This window comes from Colias eurytheme, chromosome 14 (assembly GCF_061535395.1).
Source record: "Colias eurytheme isolate Ceu_HAF_F1 chromosome 14, ilColEury1 Martin Lab GWU primary, whole genome shotgun sequence".
NCBI classification, from domain to species: Eukaryota; Metazoa; Arthropoda; class Insecta; order Lepidoptera; family Pieridae; genus Colias; species Colias eurytheme.
The window spans coordinates 2,757,221-2,776,217 of NC_142993.1; the positions used below are offsets into that span (position 1 = coordinate 2,757,221).

General features: G+C 31.9%; 1 protein-coding gene across 3 annotated transcripts in view; it reads left to right on the plus strand.

The window, feature by feature from the left end:
• LOC149902737 (uncharacterized) overlaps nt 1-18,997 on the plus strand; it is a 103,255-nt gene that overhangs the window by 69,098 nt on the left and 15,160 nt on the right. For 2 of the 3 annotated variants that reach the window (XM_090109451.1, XM_090109453.1), the window contains 2 exons: nt 16,297-16,423; nt 17,022-17,136. In XM_090109451.1, coding sequence (XP_089965577.1) covers nt 16,297-16,423; nt 17,022-17,136 — 242 coding nt within the window. The remainder of the gene's footprint in view (nt 1-16,296; nt 16,424-17,021; nt 17,137-18,997) is intronic. The other variant, XM_090109452.1, reaches the window with a different exon arrangement.

The window sequence follows — 18,997 nt, forward strand, 5'->3', positions numbered from 1 at the left end:
CCATACTAATATTATAAATGCGAAAGTAACTCTGAGATATTTTGATACCCGAGAAAGGACATAGGCTACCTTTTATTGCGAAATGTGTACCACGGGCGAAGCCGGGGCGGACCTCTAGTATTAAATAAAAGCAGTGTGAAGTTAAATTTTACAATATGCAATTCAAAACATTTAATTAGCTTTTTTCAATTTCCTATTGAACTTATTATGTGTGTTGCAATAAAACCTGGTTACCTGCAATGAACGGGAATTAACAAACGGTTCTAGTATTTATGGTATACCTACGAGAACAAACTTGGGTGTATGTTCAAGGAAGCTATGACGTCATTGTGGGCTGTGACTCATCGACTGTACCCATTCACAAATCCTACAGATTCCTCCATTAAGATAAGAACTGGTTACAATTTTAGATTGAGATGCGATCAAGCGTTTTTTTCATATCGATCCACAGAGCATTTTAAAGTCATGATCGGTTAACGTACCTATATATTATGTCAAATCTTTTTAATAATAAAGATTATTAACGGAAGTCAACGGGATTGATACTATTGAATATTTTTGGATAAAACTTAGGGAAAATATTCTGCTTCAAACGTCTTACACAAGTGATTAACGATCTAGTCTAGATAGCTATCCTATTTCGTCCACCATCTGAAATTAAAAAAAATAAATGCGAAAGAAGTAAAAAAATAGCTTGCCTCAACCTTCATTACGAGTATTATTGTATGGATGAGACCTCAAACCAGTATTGATTTGCCTTTTGTGCAAACGACAAGGCAAACGCGTAAAAAATACCTATTCTGTATATTATCAATTATGTAACAGCTATATTTAGGTTAACCTTTTTTAAAAAAATGAGTTTAACTCTTAGTAAATCTACATATTGTAACGTAAAATAGTACATAGAATCTAGCTATAAGTACTCTCTATCTTTAACGTTATATAGTACACTCAATTCAGCTACAAGTACTCTATCCTTCAGCATAACTTGCAAGACCGTTACCCACAACACAACAAGTTTCTATTTCACATTATCATATAAATAATCGTATAGACATTATTAGCATGATTATAAAACTAATTCGTATAACACAGTGACCGCAATCGACGGTGCATTCCGGCCGGTTTACGATCATCACTATATTATAGAATTTATGATTTCAGGTTAGTGAAATCTTCATCTTAATGTTCTTTATGTTATAGGTACCAGTAATCTATTTAAATTATTTATAGTTTTCTTTGTGTCTACCCACTTTAATATATTCATAAATTCACATTATGTTGCATATATCTATTTATCATTCATTGGCATTTTCGAAATTTCGTTTATAATCACATATAATGTCATTCAATTTGTATGTACTAGAGTAAGTTAAATAGGGATAGATTTTACGTTAAAATATAATTAATATTCTATTAAAAGAAGAATTTTATACTGACCTGATTCACAAGGCTAGGAGGACCACGATTAATATGTTGTTTAATGTTTTTTTTTCTTTTATAAACTGCATAATTACCCAAAATGTATCACGTAGTACATATATTAATAGCGCACGTTTTTTAGTAATGTCTTCCGTAAGATTTATTACTATCTCACGCTGCACATATTATACACACAATAGAATTGAAAAATCGCTACTAAATTACAATTAAGCTTTTTGTAATTTTCTTTTATGAACGTGTTATTATGCACCCATAACATTGTTCTTGCGTAGGAAATAGATTTAATGAGTTATATAAGGTAGGACTAATCTATTGTATTTTAAACCTGCATTTTTGCTGATGTGTTAGAAACCCTATTATAAATTGAGTATTTTACTTAAAATAGATATTGAATTATTGGATTGTTTTAATTTAAAGCCTTTTATTAATAGTCATCGTATCAATTTAGTTCCATTTTTTTCCTGTGTTGATAGTTAAATGAACTTTATTTGCCCTTATAAAGTTTTTAATTTTATAAAATTTGAAGTTTGGATTTATTAATGGATGGATGAAATGAAATTCATCGTAAACAAAACATCAACATAATGACAGGAAATTAAAAAAAAAGCTAAAAATATTCACAAAAAATAACTTGTAACAGATCCATCGCCTTACAATTAGAGCAAATCGCGTCAGCTGAGTCATCGCGAAAAAAACAGCCTTCGTTTTGCATTGGCTACCCACAACGAAGCCATACCGAGTGGGCAGAGAGGAATTTGTCCTATACTTTAATGCGAATTTAGAAATCATGTCCGAATTAGCATTTGACGTAAATGATCATCTTGTCTTTTTATGTATAACAAAAAACGATCGTTATATTTATTTACGCGACCATTTTAACGCTTAACGTCAAAAAAGTATTTTTATTTCACACATTCTGGATTAGATTATGTAAAATATAGAGCGATTTTTCATCGACTCCTTATAGGATTTTATGGGTTTATTTTTGTCATTTAAAATATTGTTATAATCCAATGACACAATAAATAATGTTACGCCAGATTAACAATAGCTTAATTCTTTTACAGTATCCCACAACATTATGTTATTTTACGTGTAAAAAATATATTTACTTGAGTTTTTGTAACACTATCAGATTTTATACAACGAGCGTGGGAGTATACTTTTCTTGACGCATGACTGATGTTACAAAAGAAAAAGATTCGTGCGAACGATAGGGAAAATTATACCATGTTTGTAATCCATTTATGTAGAATGACTTTGAAATGTAACTGTAATAAAGTAAAAGAAAGACCTTTTTAGTATATAAATAGCGAGGAATTCAGAATATCTTTCATTATAAAATTTAATAAGCAATTTCTAGTCTACTACCCAAAATGCTAATGAAATGGCTCAATACAAAAACGGAAATACACAGAAATCTCGTTTGATTATTTGAACAAATATGGATAATGTCCTCACACACCTACAGTCTGGCTAATAATGAACAAACTCGATCGGCGGGAAATTGTACCAGCACTCGAAACAGATTGACCTCGGCTCCGGTTAATGAGACGGATTCTTGTGATCACCTTTTCCGGTTCACAGGCGACAAAGCTCATTCATAAAACGCAGACGGAATTTAAGAAGTGTTGGAGAAATTTAGTAGTAGAATTTTTTACCTGCATGATGGACTTGATCAATAATAAATATTAATAAAAATAAGAACGATGATAGATAACTTGGAATCTTACTAAAAATTATCCCATGGATTTATATATAAAAATATAAAATTCTCCCAAGTTATAAAGGAATCAAGAGAAGAATTAGAAGGTTCATGCAAAGCAAATCTCTTCACACGATTTTTAATTTTTTGATAAATATAATTTGTATTTTGTACAAGCATAAGCTTCGTGTGACTAAGTTCATAGGAAATATCCACAGCTAATGACGAAACGAATCGATTTTAAGACATCGAACTTGACCTTCTTGTTACATCACGCCTTTGTTCAAGTTATTTAGCACAGTTATTGCTGTTGTAATCTCCGATAATGTCACGTTCTACTGCATTTGTATAGTCGTATTATAACGATCAATGTTTGTGGTAAAAGGCCCTTTTTCCAATACTTATATTTTTAACGTTGCTATCTACTTACTAATAAGGTACCTACAATAGACACATTAATTAATAGGTAAGACTGTAAAACCCAACATAAGAACATTGTTTTCTAAGAGACTAATTCAATTAATTATTCTATTGACTGAAGTCCTATAACTAAAGTCACATTGTATTATTGCAGCTTATTTCGGACTTTCTAATTGACCTTTGCAAATGTTGGCTCTACGTATATAGTCCAAGGGTAACAACAACTAGCGGATCTAATATCAGTCACGCAACGGCTATATTGCCCGATAATTGCTCGCAACAAAATCGCTATAGAAATAATAATATGATAAGATATTGGGCGCCATAGATAAGCATAGAAATAAAGCTGCTTAAAACTGTCGCAACCACTTTGTAAGTTGCGTATCGACGAATTAGCGACGGCAAGTAATTTATACGATAGATTATAAGAAACTCTGATACGACTTATAAACTAATAGGGTGGGGTATTAACTGATAAAACTGGTCTTGTTTGTGTGAGAAGAACTAACGAGCCGACGTGTTGCTTGATGGTGGATATCAAATCATCATCAGGGAGAGGCAGGATATTAAAGGATAAGAATATGTTTGGTGAGGTAGATCGTCAGTTTAGATACATCATAATGAAATTAGCTAGAGGCAATATTAGTTATTACTTATTAATAAATTGCGGTTCTTTGATTTGAAACTTTTTAATATTGTTTGACAAATAAGGATTTGAGTAACATGTACCACAAATTTTATCCGGAAAAACCGTAAATGAATCCGCAGGATGAAGTTAAGCTACTTAATTTTACGTGATGTGTAAAATTACATCACGCGATAAATTAATATACACCAATTCCATTTCTTTATAAAAAAAAGTATGTACAAAATATACACAAAGAAAAACGAGGCTTAAAAATAATAATAATTCTCTGTTCGTAAAGCACAGAACTGCAATTTCATCAATTCACTTCAAATGCTTATCTCATTCATTGACATCGCCATGGTCACGAAGTGCCGATCCGTTCTCAGATCGGTCGTTCAACCGGAACTGTCTCTGAGCTTTTTGTCTATAACTAATCGTTATTGAAAAAATAATACGCGACAAATGCGCGACAATCTGGTAGCTGGGATTACCCTGATTGTTATATCTTAATATTTTATTCAAAATAATCAAATTTTAAATTCGTGAATGTGAATTAAAAATGAAACATAAATTATAAACGAATATCTTAATTTGAAAATAAATCTTGACGCTAAATTAAACGCCCTTATCAAAATGGGTATCTTGTAGACGCTTGTAGAATTCAGGACAAAAATATTTATTTACGTATTTAAAGGTAAGGTGTTAAATTGGGTCAATATTGTTCGACTTCTCGATTGTAATACAAGATACTATGATAATGACCGCTCCCTCTTCAAAGCGATATCTAATTTATTACAACCTGTTACAAAACAATTTAAATACAAGACAAGCGCCAGCTTAGAAAGTCGACGGCAATGCTAGATACAATTCGCATATAATGCTACACTTGATTGCATTACAATTGTTAAAGAAAACATTTTATTTTATATAAGATCGTTCCGAGAAAACCATCTTGAGCTATCTTTTCATGAATAGTCAAGTGAGCGGCTCGGTATGGCCATGGCAGACAATGGGGTCGATTAATAAAACATTGCCAGTAAGGTTTATCTCTGCGGACAAACCGATGTGCTTTCAGTCTTTTGTGGGTCACACGGTCAGCTTTCAGTCCACCTGTATGGACCTTAAACAAGTCTTTTACCTTATCTATACACGTGAACAAAACAAGAGAAAGGTGTTAATTATTGAAACTGTGAACGTTATATTTGCAGAGGTATTAATTTATTGCATTCAACGGCAGTAATAAAATTTTGTGGCCGTGCTTAAGTTTGTATTACAACTATATTGAAAACAGATGAATTATCATTGAATTTAGCATGTGTGTGTTAGCTGTATAAAAACAATTAATTACTTATTAATTTTTAAAAGAGCATACCTTAATTTTATCCAGAATGTAATCTAGCAATGTTTATTTTGTCCTATAAAACCTGGAACTCATTAGCGTGACTAAAATACTACATGTAGAGTTATAATTATCAAGCAGTCACATTAAAGCTTAAGGGTATTGTGCGGAACACAGTTGTTAACATGCATGTTAGCTCCGCCAGGTAGAGATCAAAATAAGACAATGTATTGCACCATGGACCACCGGCCGAGCACATTTACATATCGATATTGGCCACCGCTCGGAACCTGTTGCATATTTTGTACTTTAACGCTAGTCTATGTTAATTTACCACTTCTTTGTCACAGTTCACGTTGTTGATTAATTGTATTGACCTACTCCGCGATTGATATCATTAAGGTGATTATTTCGATTATTATTAGTTATTTTCGTAACTTCTGCAATCAATCAATTAATTTATTTGACACGACTACTAAATGTTCCGCATTTCTTGATGTTATATGATTACCATCTGGACGCGTTTTCCACGAATATTTAACTGTGTCTAGTTTCTTACTTGCAATCAGCATGATATGAAGATTAAATTCAAGATGGCGATCAAGACAGCAATGCAATAAATATATTCATAGGTAATGTAAGGTTACGAATTATTCACGCTCGTCGGTTATCTCGGAGTGACGTCTGTACCAAGATTGGATCGCCTACGCCTCCCAGATTAAGTATGTGCTGACATGTCTATTTTCTGTTTAAATCTATAGTATTTAGCGATAAACTTATGATACCGATAAAGGGATGTTTAGTAGATGTAATAGTAATCTGGAGAAAAAATATAAATTAATATAAAACCAATATCTATGGGTCTTAAGTTGGTGATATTATGTTAAGCGCCATAGTAATATGGCCTGTCGTTTCCACGTTTTTTTTGCTGTTTTCTTAATAGGTAATATGTATTAAAATCCCATTAATTATTAAGATCCATATATTATGCAGTTAAGTATTAAATCATTAATGAAAGCGTGCGGTAGCAAATTTTAAATTACATTTTACGTAACAATGAAAGTTAATTAAGTAGTGAATATTGAAATTATTTAATCAAAATGTATTAATGACTTTTGAAATCTAGATTTCTTTTATTTTCTTTATAGCGAATCTATTTAATTGCCTGTTTAATATATATCGTTTCTGACTCTCACTTTCTCGGCTATAGATTTATTAATATTCTGTTCAAAATAAACAATTATTGTCAGAAACCAATCAGGATATAATGTAAATTTTTCTGCTTCACAATACAATATGTACTTCATTTAAGATAAGATAAACCACGACCGACCGTATTTTAAGAACCCCTTTCTGTGATACCTACTTACTTTCACAAAATAAAAAGTTAATTATGTACATTGCATTCATTTCTATTTAATAGCCATTATTTTAATGTTCAAACTGATTCAAATCTAAAATATTCTTAGTTATTACTATTAGTTATAGCTATAATCCGCGAGTGGATAAAAGTAACATAGTTTGTATATTTTATAGGCCAAGATAAACAGCAGAGTGTTTGTGAATTGGCTATAAAATAAAATTATTTTTTAAACCTTAGTCGTAAATCTAATATTTAACGCGTAAATCAAAGTTTGTTTCCATATCAACGTCATGTAAACACGCAAAACGACTCAAGACATTAATATTTTATTAGTCCATCCTAAATCATTTTAAATATATTCTTTCACATGATAAAAATATTTTTAATGTGCCTATTTTTTATTATCGTATTTTCTATGTCCTTATAATTTTATAACCGCATAATTTATACAAGTTTGTGTTTATTAACATAACAAGTGATTAAATAAGATAAGCATCTACAGCTTAAGAAATTAGCGAAAACAAATTCGAAGGTTTTCGCCCACCAGCTATCATAAAGAGATTCATCATCGTGATCATAAGAATAGAATAGCAATAAACATTCATAGCCATACAATATACACCCACGATATTTTAACAATAGAAACGAGATGGGTTGTGTAAATCGTTTGGCACAAACTTAGTAGACAAAGCTGATTGTTTAGGAAGCTGATAGGCAATGTATGTAGCGGAGCTATTGCATATATTTTGAAACAAACACTTCGTTACATCGCACAATGGATTATTATATTCAATTTGATTTCATACACACAATCGGATTCTTAAGTTTTGATTAAGTTTATATTATGGAAGTAATGTCGGTTACCATAATTTCCATATTTTTCGGTTATTACCAATTTAGTGTTCTTAATAGTGCGAGCTTCTGAATGCATTAATTAAATGATTTTAATTGATATTGCATTCAATTTATTATTATCAGAAACTATAAGCGTATCATTTTAAGATGCATATTAAATAATTGAATTAAAAAATAACGCTTTGTAAAAGACGCTATTTAACTTTTTTTGCTAAAAAGTTAAAACTTCCTGAAACTAAAGGTCATTGCTAATTGTAATTAACTCTATGGCACAATATTGCATGACATTTCATATATTTTGTCTATTAAAATATCGAAATCGTGATTGATAATGAATATGTAAAAATATTACGGTCATCACCATTAACATTAAGCATCTTCTCATCCAAATTGACCTGATATTTGAATGCAATAAAGCAATTTGTTATCAAATGTCAAATAACAATAACTACCTACTTATATCACCTTGAATACTTATGTAAAATTTGTTTTAATTTCATAATAGAACAACTCATAAGGGTTTACAGCACGAGATGTATATGATAAGGCTAAGCATATATTCTTCATATAAAATTAATTGCAACATTTTACATGTTATGAGTATTTTAATGATTGATTTAACTGTTGAGTTTCATCAATCTATACACCCCCATAGATTTTATAATTGATATTACCATTGATTATATACAATTAAGATTTAAGAATGCAATAAAGCTTTGTTCGTTATTACAATTTCAACAGATGTTGTATCTTTATAATGAGATGGATTACCAAAATAGTGGTTTTCATCGTGAGCTGTTTTAATCGTATTACTTGCAATCACGTCACGATGTTTTAAAAATAACTATGTCAAGGTTTCTATTAGAGATAATATAATGTATATTCACAACAATAACACTTAATGGTAATGTTGACCGTATGAAATGCACAATATTCTTTAGATAAATGATGATTGAAACTGCCTACAAGTGATGGTATTCTATTATGGGAATACAATAGGCTAATCTAATGAAGGACGATAAGAGGCGATGATTAAATAGCGTCTCTTACGTATGATCTAATGTGGGAATTATTTTTTCTTGAATACTTTAAAAGAGTAGAGTATATTATATTAAACAATAGGTGCATGTTCAGTTTTAATTATAAAACATTTTATAATAGGAAGGTGAGATAGAGTTACTTGCTTTATCTTCTGTATTTTACTATGAATTTAAATAATTTTTCAGTATACAATCGACGCTAACTTCACCGGCTGTTTACTTTCCTTGACATTCATGTCAGTAAAGTTATATCAGCAATTCGGCAACTTTCTCCGTCCAATAAAAGTTGATACCGCGACCTGTTCCGTACATCTATCCACTGATTGTTATTATCGTTTATAAATAAGCACACCATACAAACCGGTTGAAAGTGAATTTGACACACAAATTTGGGCTCTGATTCTTGTATATTTATTGTGAACGGACCTTACATCTCGATAATATTTAATGATATGTTATCACGGCGTAAACGTTCATTTTATGAATCAATGCGGGATGCTTATATCAATTTAAATTGATGGTTCCATATTGATTTAACTGCGGGTTATAAAGTTATGATACACATCTAAATGCTATCTATGTTTTATCAATATTCTGATATTCAACTTAATGTGGTCATTATTATAATTACTTATAATGTTTGGAGCTTTATTATAAAACTATACGGTATACATAGGTACACGAAGTTTTAATAATCCGATGATTATTGAAAAATTTATATTATTTTACATATCTGTAATTTATTCGTTTGGTGACCGTTAGATATCATATTCGCTTATTAATGGTATAATTTCAGAGACTGGTTATATTAGGCCCAAACGTTTGATGGCTTAATCTGTGATCCAGTCAACCCAGGCTAGTTTTCTTAATTTGCATAAGTACATAATTACAGTAGAAACTAAAGTAATCGAATGCATTAAATAACACTTTTATGACAGCAAACAAAGAGCTCTATTTAGGAAACCAAGAAACATTCCTTACTACCCACTTTGTTGCCAAAAACTGAAAAGAGAAGCCTACTGTAGAAGAACTTACGCATCCTCAGATTACAATTAGACCTCCCCATCGTAAACATTACTCCCAATCCCGATTTCGTATCAAATAAAGTTTACAGATAATTTTATTCAAGTGCCTTTATAAATAAGGCTATTTGAAATTGAATGAAATACGAGCACCCCATTCTAAAGCTGAATAAATAAGGCGGAACAAACTGCAAAGGGCATCATTAAGAGCGTGCCGAGCAGATGGGTCGTAGATTCTATATACATCTGCCTAACACGTGCGATTCCGACCCTAACCTAGAGTGAAAAGACCGGTTTATACGAGGTCGAATGGACCATATAAATTACGCCCATATGATGGAAATTAGCATCAATGACCCATGATCTCTTTTTCCCGTCCAAATTTTTACCACTTTCCATTGGAATTATTTATAATTAAATGCTACGATCTGACCATGAGTGTGCGGAATGGTCGTCATAAATGTTATTAAAGGAAGTATAACTTCAATATAAATCAGAATCTTCAATATACTAATTCAATTAAAAAAAAAATATTCATGATGCTGTCATTACAAAAACTAAACAATTGTATGTTGCAAATTATCAAACAATACAAATAACTTATTCTATACTTAAAGTGCATCTAGACTTGACCTTGCAAAGGTCATTCCCTCTTAAAGGCATTAACCTCAATGCTCATGACGTATAATAATTAATTCTCATATTAAAAAACAAATGCGACATTGATCAAAGACGGAAAGTTCAATATCCATATGCATGGCCCATAAGTTGTCCTAACAAGGGTTATCTGTCTTGCAGGTTTGTATGGCCTTGTAAAACGTCCTGTTGAGATCGTAATCATCTAATATACGATCCTATATTGCGTACTGTATTCTCTTTTATGACCCGGACATTGATACAAACGAATAACGAATTGCATTGATATGAGGAATTAGAAATGTGGGTAAACTCACATCGCATCGTTTCAATGAAATAATGCTGCTGAAGCAATTAAATCTTCTGCAAATATGCAGTTCAATTTCACAGTTGCCTCTAGATTTAATTCTTGTTATTTAAACTTCCATGTCAGCTCTAGACGGTACTCATGAATTATCATAATTTATATAGCTTATAATTTCGAATTAAGTTCAGGCTTGCGTGATAAATTGGAAATTTCGGTCATGTATGGAATGCAGATCATCTTGGTACTCGGTCCACATGTGGCATGCAATGGCGGAATAATTACTAATGAATCACCGATTCCGCGGCCAAATAACAATTTCGAGCATGCGTAAAAGCCTGGGATATGGCTGGCGGCTATTTCAAAATGCTTCATAAACTGTGATTGTCTTGTCCCTCTTTCTTCCAATACCTTAGAAAAGGATATTACATATTACGCAAAACGCACGTGGTTGGAACTACCGTGCGTGGGAGCGCCCTTAGGCTGCTACGAAACGAAATGGTTCATATTTTCGCTATTGTCTTTAACATGCAAGGGTTTTCTCTTAACTCTCTTAAAATACAGCATAATGAGATCAAATTATGGAAGTTAAGGAAATTGCCGTGAAGCTTATTATAATATTTATTCCGTTATTTCATTTGAAATTGTGTGATTGTAAACGATAAAAATACCAAATAAATGAGACTAACATAACGTAAGTTATGATTTAAGATCCCTAACGCTAGTAGGATACAAACAGTCATAAACACTATGTTCCAGTTTAAATATAAGCGAATCTTTTGAAGAATTAATATCTGACACTTGACGAGATAGACCATACTTTACATATTGATTTTATTTCGGAGAGAAATCAAACGTCCTCATTCCATAATAACATTAAACATTTACAACTATGCAGTTGGTTTCTCTACAAGTAATATGATAACGTTAACTTTCTTCAACGTATAAATCCTTGCTATAAATGGAATAAGAGACATATTCTGTGGCCTCGGGCTATTGAATGGTGACATAATATATTTTACACCCTTTGTGAACAGACTGAAAGCGTTTATCAAACACGACATTTACAAAGTGGAGAAAATAATTAGGGAACGGTTTTATTTAAGTGTAAATGTTTCACAATATTAGGTAAATGTATATTGAAACAAAAGGAACCTCAATGTATAACATGAACAGTTACAGAAACATCAATATTTAACATTCCAGTTCCAATATACAATCTAATGATTATTAAATAATCCAATTGAATTTAGCTGTGAGCCCATTCCAAGAGAAGTTATTTGGCTTCATTTGATTATTGAGCTACAAACTTGTATACAAAATTAGATGACTCGGTGTGAGACTATAAAATAAACTAATAAAGCAATAAATACGTTCCCTATTCATTGGAAAGCAATTTGCATATAATCATTATGATTAGGGGGAGAAAGGTCAAACTCCTATAGCTGATGAAGTGTAGCGTATCAAAGGAAACAGGTAAGAGTTAATAGCATATAATAGCAACAACGGTGATTCTGTATGAACGTGTAATAAATCATGGGAAGCCACCCAGCGTGCCTGATGTGGGTCGACCACAACTCTGTATTCTAAGGAGTGTTAGTGATGTGCTAACGACGTTGCGATATAATTAGTCACTCATTCAATCTATAGTCTGGCCTGAATAACGTGATCAGCGTAGTTCAATCTTTGAAAGAATAAATCAAATGCCATGAATTAAACAGCTACCTGTAACAAATACAAAGATTAATTTAACCAGCCTCTAATTTATTTTATTTAAATATGTATTTATGATAATGATGAACATGATAAAGTTATAGATATGTATTTATTTGTTGGACACAAATGGGTCTATTTTAAACATATTTCACGGTGTATACCTTTCGCGTACCTACAGCATGGCCGACATCCGCTCTATAAAAACTTGAGCCTATTTATTTGCGAGTCATTTATCGATGTCGATAACCTGACTTTCCCGTCACTAAGGAAAGTCTTTCACGAGCTTTTCTCGTAGCCGGCGGCATTGACAGCTTATCCTCCTAACATCAATGCATACACAATGCAGATTTTGTTACTGTTCGAATGGAAATCTCAGAAATCCAGGAATAATTTATCGAGATTTACACATAATGATGTCTATATCACCAAGTTAAAATAATAATTTAATATTATTGAAGGTTATAACGGTGTATAATTTGGATTAACATATAATAAGTAGCTTGGTTTGAATTTGATTTCACTTTATCTTTCTTGCGTAACAGTAGATACATTTTTATCGATGTTTAAGGCACTAAGGCCTTTTCAACTTATAAGTATATAGTCACACAACTGCATGGTTCGCATGCACACAGCTAAGTAAGGAAAAAATAGACGAAACCCTTACTCGTGCTGAAGTCTAGAAGGCCATGATTACATCGCTTCTAACACTTTCAATAGGGAATGAGTTATCTCCGGACCAATCTCTATACCTGTTCATTACAAGTAATTCTACGCTGCGGAAAGCAATTTTAGCCTGAAGGGTAGTACTGTACTTAACTTTATGTATCTTTAAGAAGAAGAAAAAGGCTTCGTCGATTTTGCGTTGTTTTATTTTCTAGAAAATACACGTCTCTTCTGTGTCGACTATCAGCATTAGTTGTATAGGAAAACTATAGAAAAATACGAATTTGATTGTACTTTATTACCTTTACATCTATTTCTGAAAGCTCTATTTTCTACAGTCTACTAAACTAATCACATAACGATTGGGAATACATTAAATAAATTGCAAACATGAAATGGGCGCTTGTGTACTACGCATCCATGACCATTAAGTATATTTATTTCAATTACATGATAAACATCTAGCTGATAAACATTTATTGCACTGCGTTTAATTAAATTGATTAAAAACGACTATGCACCTACTTACACGATCTGATAGGAGTATGGTTGATAGAAATGATATGGGCCGCTGTGAATAGCAAAGGTACTGTTGGTACCGTTATTCTTCATGGTTAGTAAATTACATAATTGTAACGATAGATTGCTGTTATGGTTGGAGATAATATTGCAACACTTGATGATAACAGCCTGCGGTTTTATTTATTAAATATTGTAGAAATTATTTTAATTTTTGATAAAACGGGCGGTATAATACAAAAAATTTTCTTTGGATTCAAATGAGCTAGAAGCTAATCGATAAATGTTAATTAAAAAAATACTTACTTTTAACTATAAAATTCCTTAGTTGTATATATTCAAAATAGTAATTTTAAGGTAATTCGATTTATGTTGAACGCTATCGTCTCTGGTTTACAAACGTAGCTAGCTGCTAGACCGAAAGTAGGCAAAACATTGTCACGGATAACCTACAAATCTGCACGTTCCTTCCATTTACAACGCGACAATTAATGACTAGGTGTTAGGATGCAGAAAATAATAAATTTCAACATGTAGATCACTAGAATATAGAGACTATGGATTAAATTTCACATTTCAATACTTTTTTGGTTTTAAATATCTAATCGCTCCATTGCAACAGTAAACGAAAAGTATTGCAAGATCAGTAACTGATCAAGATTTGCATAACGGTATAATTTGCATAATTTCGAGTCGATATTTTGACGTGACTCAATCTCCATTATAGTTAAGCGTTTATAAAATTCTTGCAGATTTAGCAAGTAGATATCGATTGTATTGACAAATTTATCTATTTGTGCTCAGTTTATCGCAATTTACGATATTTATGCGCAAAAATTTGATTCTCTATTTTCTTTGTTCTGTTACTAATTTATTCAAAGTGAATATGTACCTATGTTAATATTTAATTTATCCCCAGTCAAGTAGTATAAGATGTCCAAAACACGATAAATTTTATAAGAAAAAGGTTGCATTGTTCGATAGTGTTCAAACAATAACCAAAATTGATTCCCATACGAAAAGGTTTACAAATATTTGTAGCAGATAGGCTTGAAGGATGAGTCCCTTCCCCTATCTGCCGTAACATGTATAGTATCTATATATAGACTTGATAGTAAAGTTTGCTTTGACAAATAAGTCGGGGAAGGTAACCACTATCCAGGTGTCACACACACCTTTGATGTCCTTATCAGGCTATGTTTATAAACGGGTCATGATTTGATAACATCAAACTATAACTAACTGTCATCATGATGACGATATTATACATCAGGTAATAAGCAAAAAAAATACCACGTAAATTAGTTGTGTCTTCAGAAGGAAATAAAGAAAAATTCAATGTTACCTAAAAGCATAACTTCTGTCAGAATCAAAATAATGAAAAATTTTAAACTAAAAGTGTAAATACATTGTTTATACTGTGTAATGTGTTAATGGTCAAATTTTCAAAGTGACTGCACCGGGCACCCCCATCCCGACGCTTTGTCGTAAAATAACCTTTGTCACGATACTTTATTGCGTCAGTTGCGTACTGACTACGAAATGTCAAATCCGTGCAGCACTAAATGAGATAAATATTATAAATTATATTAAACTACATCCACCGTGTCGGATACGAAAACTTTTATATTTACGTAATCTAGATAGTGGATTGTTTAGAATTGAATATACTTTCGCTGCTTGAACTTTATAATTAAATTAGTTTTACATTTCTATAGATTAAATAATTCAATAGCTATTAAGCGCAGCATGAATTGAAAAGTTTATAATCGTAATGGTGCAATAGTAAAGCGTCTGAGTGTCGCCAATAGACTTTTCCTTATAATCGACTTTAAGAAAATTACCGTCAATAAGATATTAAATAAGAGGTTTCCTTTTTACTATCTGTTCCATTAGGTAATTTTATGAAGTGTTGAAACGTAATAATTAAATGAGAAAACATTTAAATATCACTTGCATTATGCATAGATAGGTACGATATGAAAATTTACGTAACTGCCAGGAAAATGAAAATATCTTGCATAATTAATAATTATGAATTAGTGGCTAAAAGATCTATTGCAGCATTCTGCTTATATTTATTAAAGTTTTATTTTACAAGGAAATGGTAAAAGATCCTTAGCCAAAAAACAAACTTTCATTCGCATTAGACATATAGGTAAATAGGAAGTGAGATAAGCAATGAAAATGTGCAAATCAAATCGATACGTATCCTTTGAAATCCATACGATCGCGAGGGTCTATAATTAAAGGCGTGCATTATGATTGTACGTTTCTGAATTGGTCACGCTTGATGAATAGATAAATTGATGTATGGTGCGCAGGGGCATGCGCGACGCGGTTATAGTTTAGTCTATTTACATCGCATTAGGGGTTTGTGCTCCGTGACGAAGTTTTTGTGTATTGTTATGGGTATAATTAAGTCTTGGCAAATGTTCTTGGGTTTTAATTTGGTATGAAAAATATAATACACATAGCAACATTTATTAAGCTGTTAAATACAGTTGTAACTTTATAACCGATGACTCTACATATTTTATTTTTTCGCTAGTTGAAAATACGTAATATATTGTTTACAGAAAATTATGTCTACTTGTTATATTTCTGTATAAATATCTAAATGTTCTTCATATTTATTTTCAGGGCAAATCGGTGATTCGGCCAATAGCCTTCAAGCCGCTGGGCGGGCGCCTCTCTGCGGGCGGAGAGCGATATGGCTCCACGCCGGTTCTGGCCAGCCGACCGCCGTCGCTTATGACTTTATATGGTAGTAAGTAGTTTTAAGGATTAATGAACATTTTATAGTACTGATTATATACCTAATTCAATAACAAGCTGTATGTTTTTTTGCATTCATTTTGGTTAAATGTTTAACACTGAATGAAAGTAATTCAACGCGTTATTACATTGTTTTATATTTATAGGTTTCCGGAATTTTACCTAGCCATAGCATTAAAAAGCTTTATATCACGCTTTTATTTAAATAGCTTCACCTGTATGTGTATTGGTATGTAACCGACTTCTTTATACTGGATTTTGGCCTGCTTTTAACAGACAGATTTTCTTCAAATTTTAAAAAATATCAAATAATGAATAAAATAATCGGTTTTAGTTTCCTAAGTATAAAACAATCAGTTAGCTTAACCACCACCATCTGTCATGATATGTTTTAATTTATCTTATGTATTTGTTGTTGTTGCCTGGAAGAGATGGCTTAGTAGCTATAAGGCCGCCATTTGTGCATTGTGTACAATAAAGCTTTTAAAAAATAATAATAATAGTCGTGAATTGTTCTCGTAATGTTCTATTCAACGTATACCAATAGAATGTTTACATATTACATAATAATAAATAAATAAATAATCCAGGTTCGTCCGACGTCCGCGAGGCGCGTTGGTGCGGGTCTCCACAGCCCGCGTCGCTGTCCGCTCTGCCGCCCGCGCCGCTCGCGCCCTTGCATCAGCGACACCACTCCGCTATAGTGTGAGTTTTTTGTTTTTTGGGCATTTTTTGGGTGATTTTATATAAAAAATATGGGTAGGTATGTTCTATTTCATGTATGTAGAATATAATTGAATGTAGAGGCGTTGTAGAGAAACTACCCATTTGGAGAAATACAGGGTAAAGGACTTTTTACACAGCTTTTGTAGTAGCATTTCAGTGCAATGTATACATTGTGATACGAATTGTAAAATTTTGATAGTCTAGTTTTATATGAGAAACATGTTGGTTGTAAAATTGCTTATAATGAGTTTATTTTCAACACAGTTGTAGAGCCTCGTTCTCACTTAATCACGATTGATATAGAGAACAATAAAATGCCGTGCAATCGAACATTAGCGTTTTAACTATCATTTCCAATTGGCCTCGTCCTTGCAATTACGAAGCAGAAATAAGATCTATCGCGCCTACAAGTAATTAACCATTAATTACCCGTTACTAATCATTAATCTAACAAACCAGCCGATGGTACACGGTTAAGCTCTTGTCGACTCAGCCTCATCAGCAATATCATTAATTATAAGATAAATATGGCGGATCACGGCAATTACCGCTAAAAATATTGTGCAGTGCAATTTGCAGAGCCGTAATGTATCTCCTTAGATGGGGTTTGCTTTCTTAATTATAATCTTAGACGATAAAAATAAGGTTTTATGGCTTGTGTTGTGGTGTTTCAGTTTCATTAATCTTGATACAGACTAGTTTAGTATATGAATATTTTTCATGTTTTTGTAATTCATGTTAACTAAATTAATAATCTCTCCGCTTGTCACTATGACATCTTACTACCGCGTATTAAGAATTCACGTTCAAAAACGCGACAGACAATCAAATACAAAGAAATGTGGACATGTCTGTCGTTTACACTGGCATTCCATCGTTCTATATCCAGTGGGTTACTGGGAATTGGAATAGTAATTACGTACCCAGTAAATAGTTTAGTTAGCGGCATATTTGGGTAGTCAAATAGTGTTTAATATGCCGCTTTTAAATTATTAAATTAAAACAAATTTATATAATTTAAGCCTTAAGTTATATAGTTTATACTTATGTAGTTAATAAGTTTCATAATTATCGATTGATAAAGGTATTCAAAATATATCTATCAATGGTACCTAATCAGTGCTTATTAAAAGCAATAATATAAACGATATTACCTTAAAATCAGCTCTATTTGTTTTGAGTTTGTAAAACTCAACCCCATAATAAAATTATACTGACCTATAGAATTCGACAGCTCTTTAAGTAAATAACAACAAACTGAACTCCCTTTGTTATTAATGTACGCATTGTCTTCAGTAAACAATTGCTGAATAACAATAGGTCAGTGATTTTATACTCTAGAATGGTAATGAATAATGATTATAGGAATATCGAATGTTTGAATCATTGGAATTTTATATTTGTATTTACATACGAATTGTAAACGGTGTCTCGCATTTACAATCATTAAGTTTACAGGTGCTTGTTGAGCCAAGATACTAGGCACCTTTTTGGTAGAGTAGTGAGTGGGTTAGTGGTTACATCGAGGGGTCTGTGGTTCGATTCCTCGTCGTGACAGAGACAACAGGTCTTGAAAAACAAATTTACTGGTTTCATTAAGAAGCTATTTTTCATATAAAGGTTATTTCTATTTCATTCAATTGCATTATATTTTATGGTTAAAGATTTTAATTTCAAAAATTATTTGTTGAGAAATAAAATGTTAATTCATTTCTTTCAAACATAGAAAAAAAGGGTGACCTGAGTGACTCACATATAAATAAAAGTATGTGTATGTTAATTTGCCAGTTTTCCCACACACCGTAGTTTAAACATTAAACACGATAAATAATGGTAATTA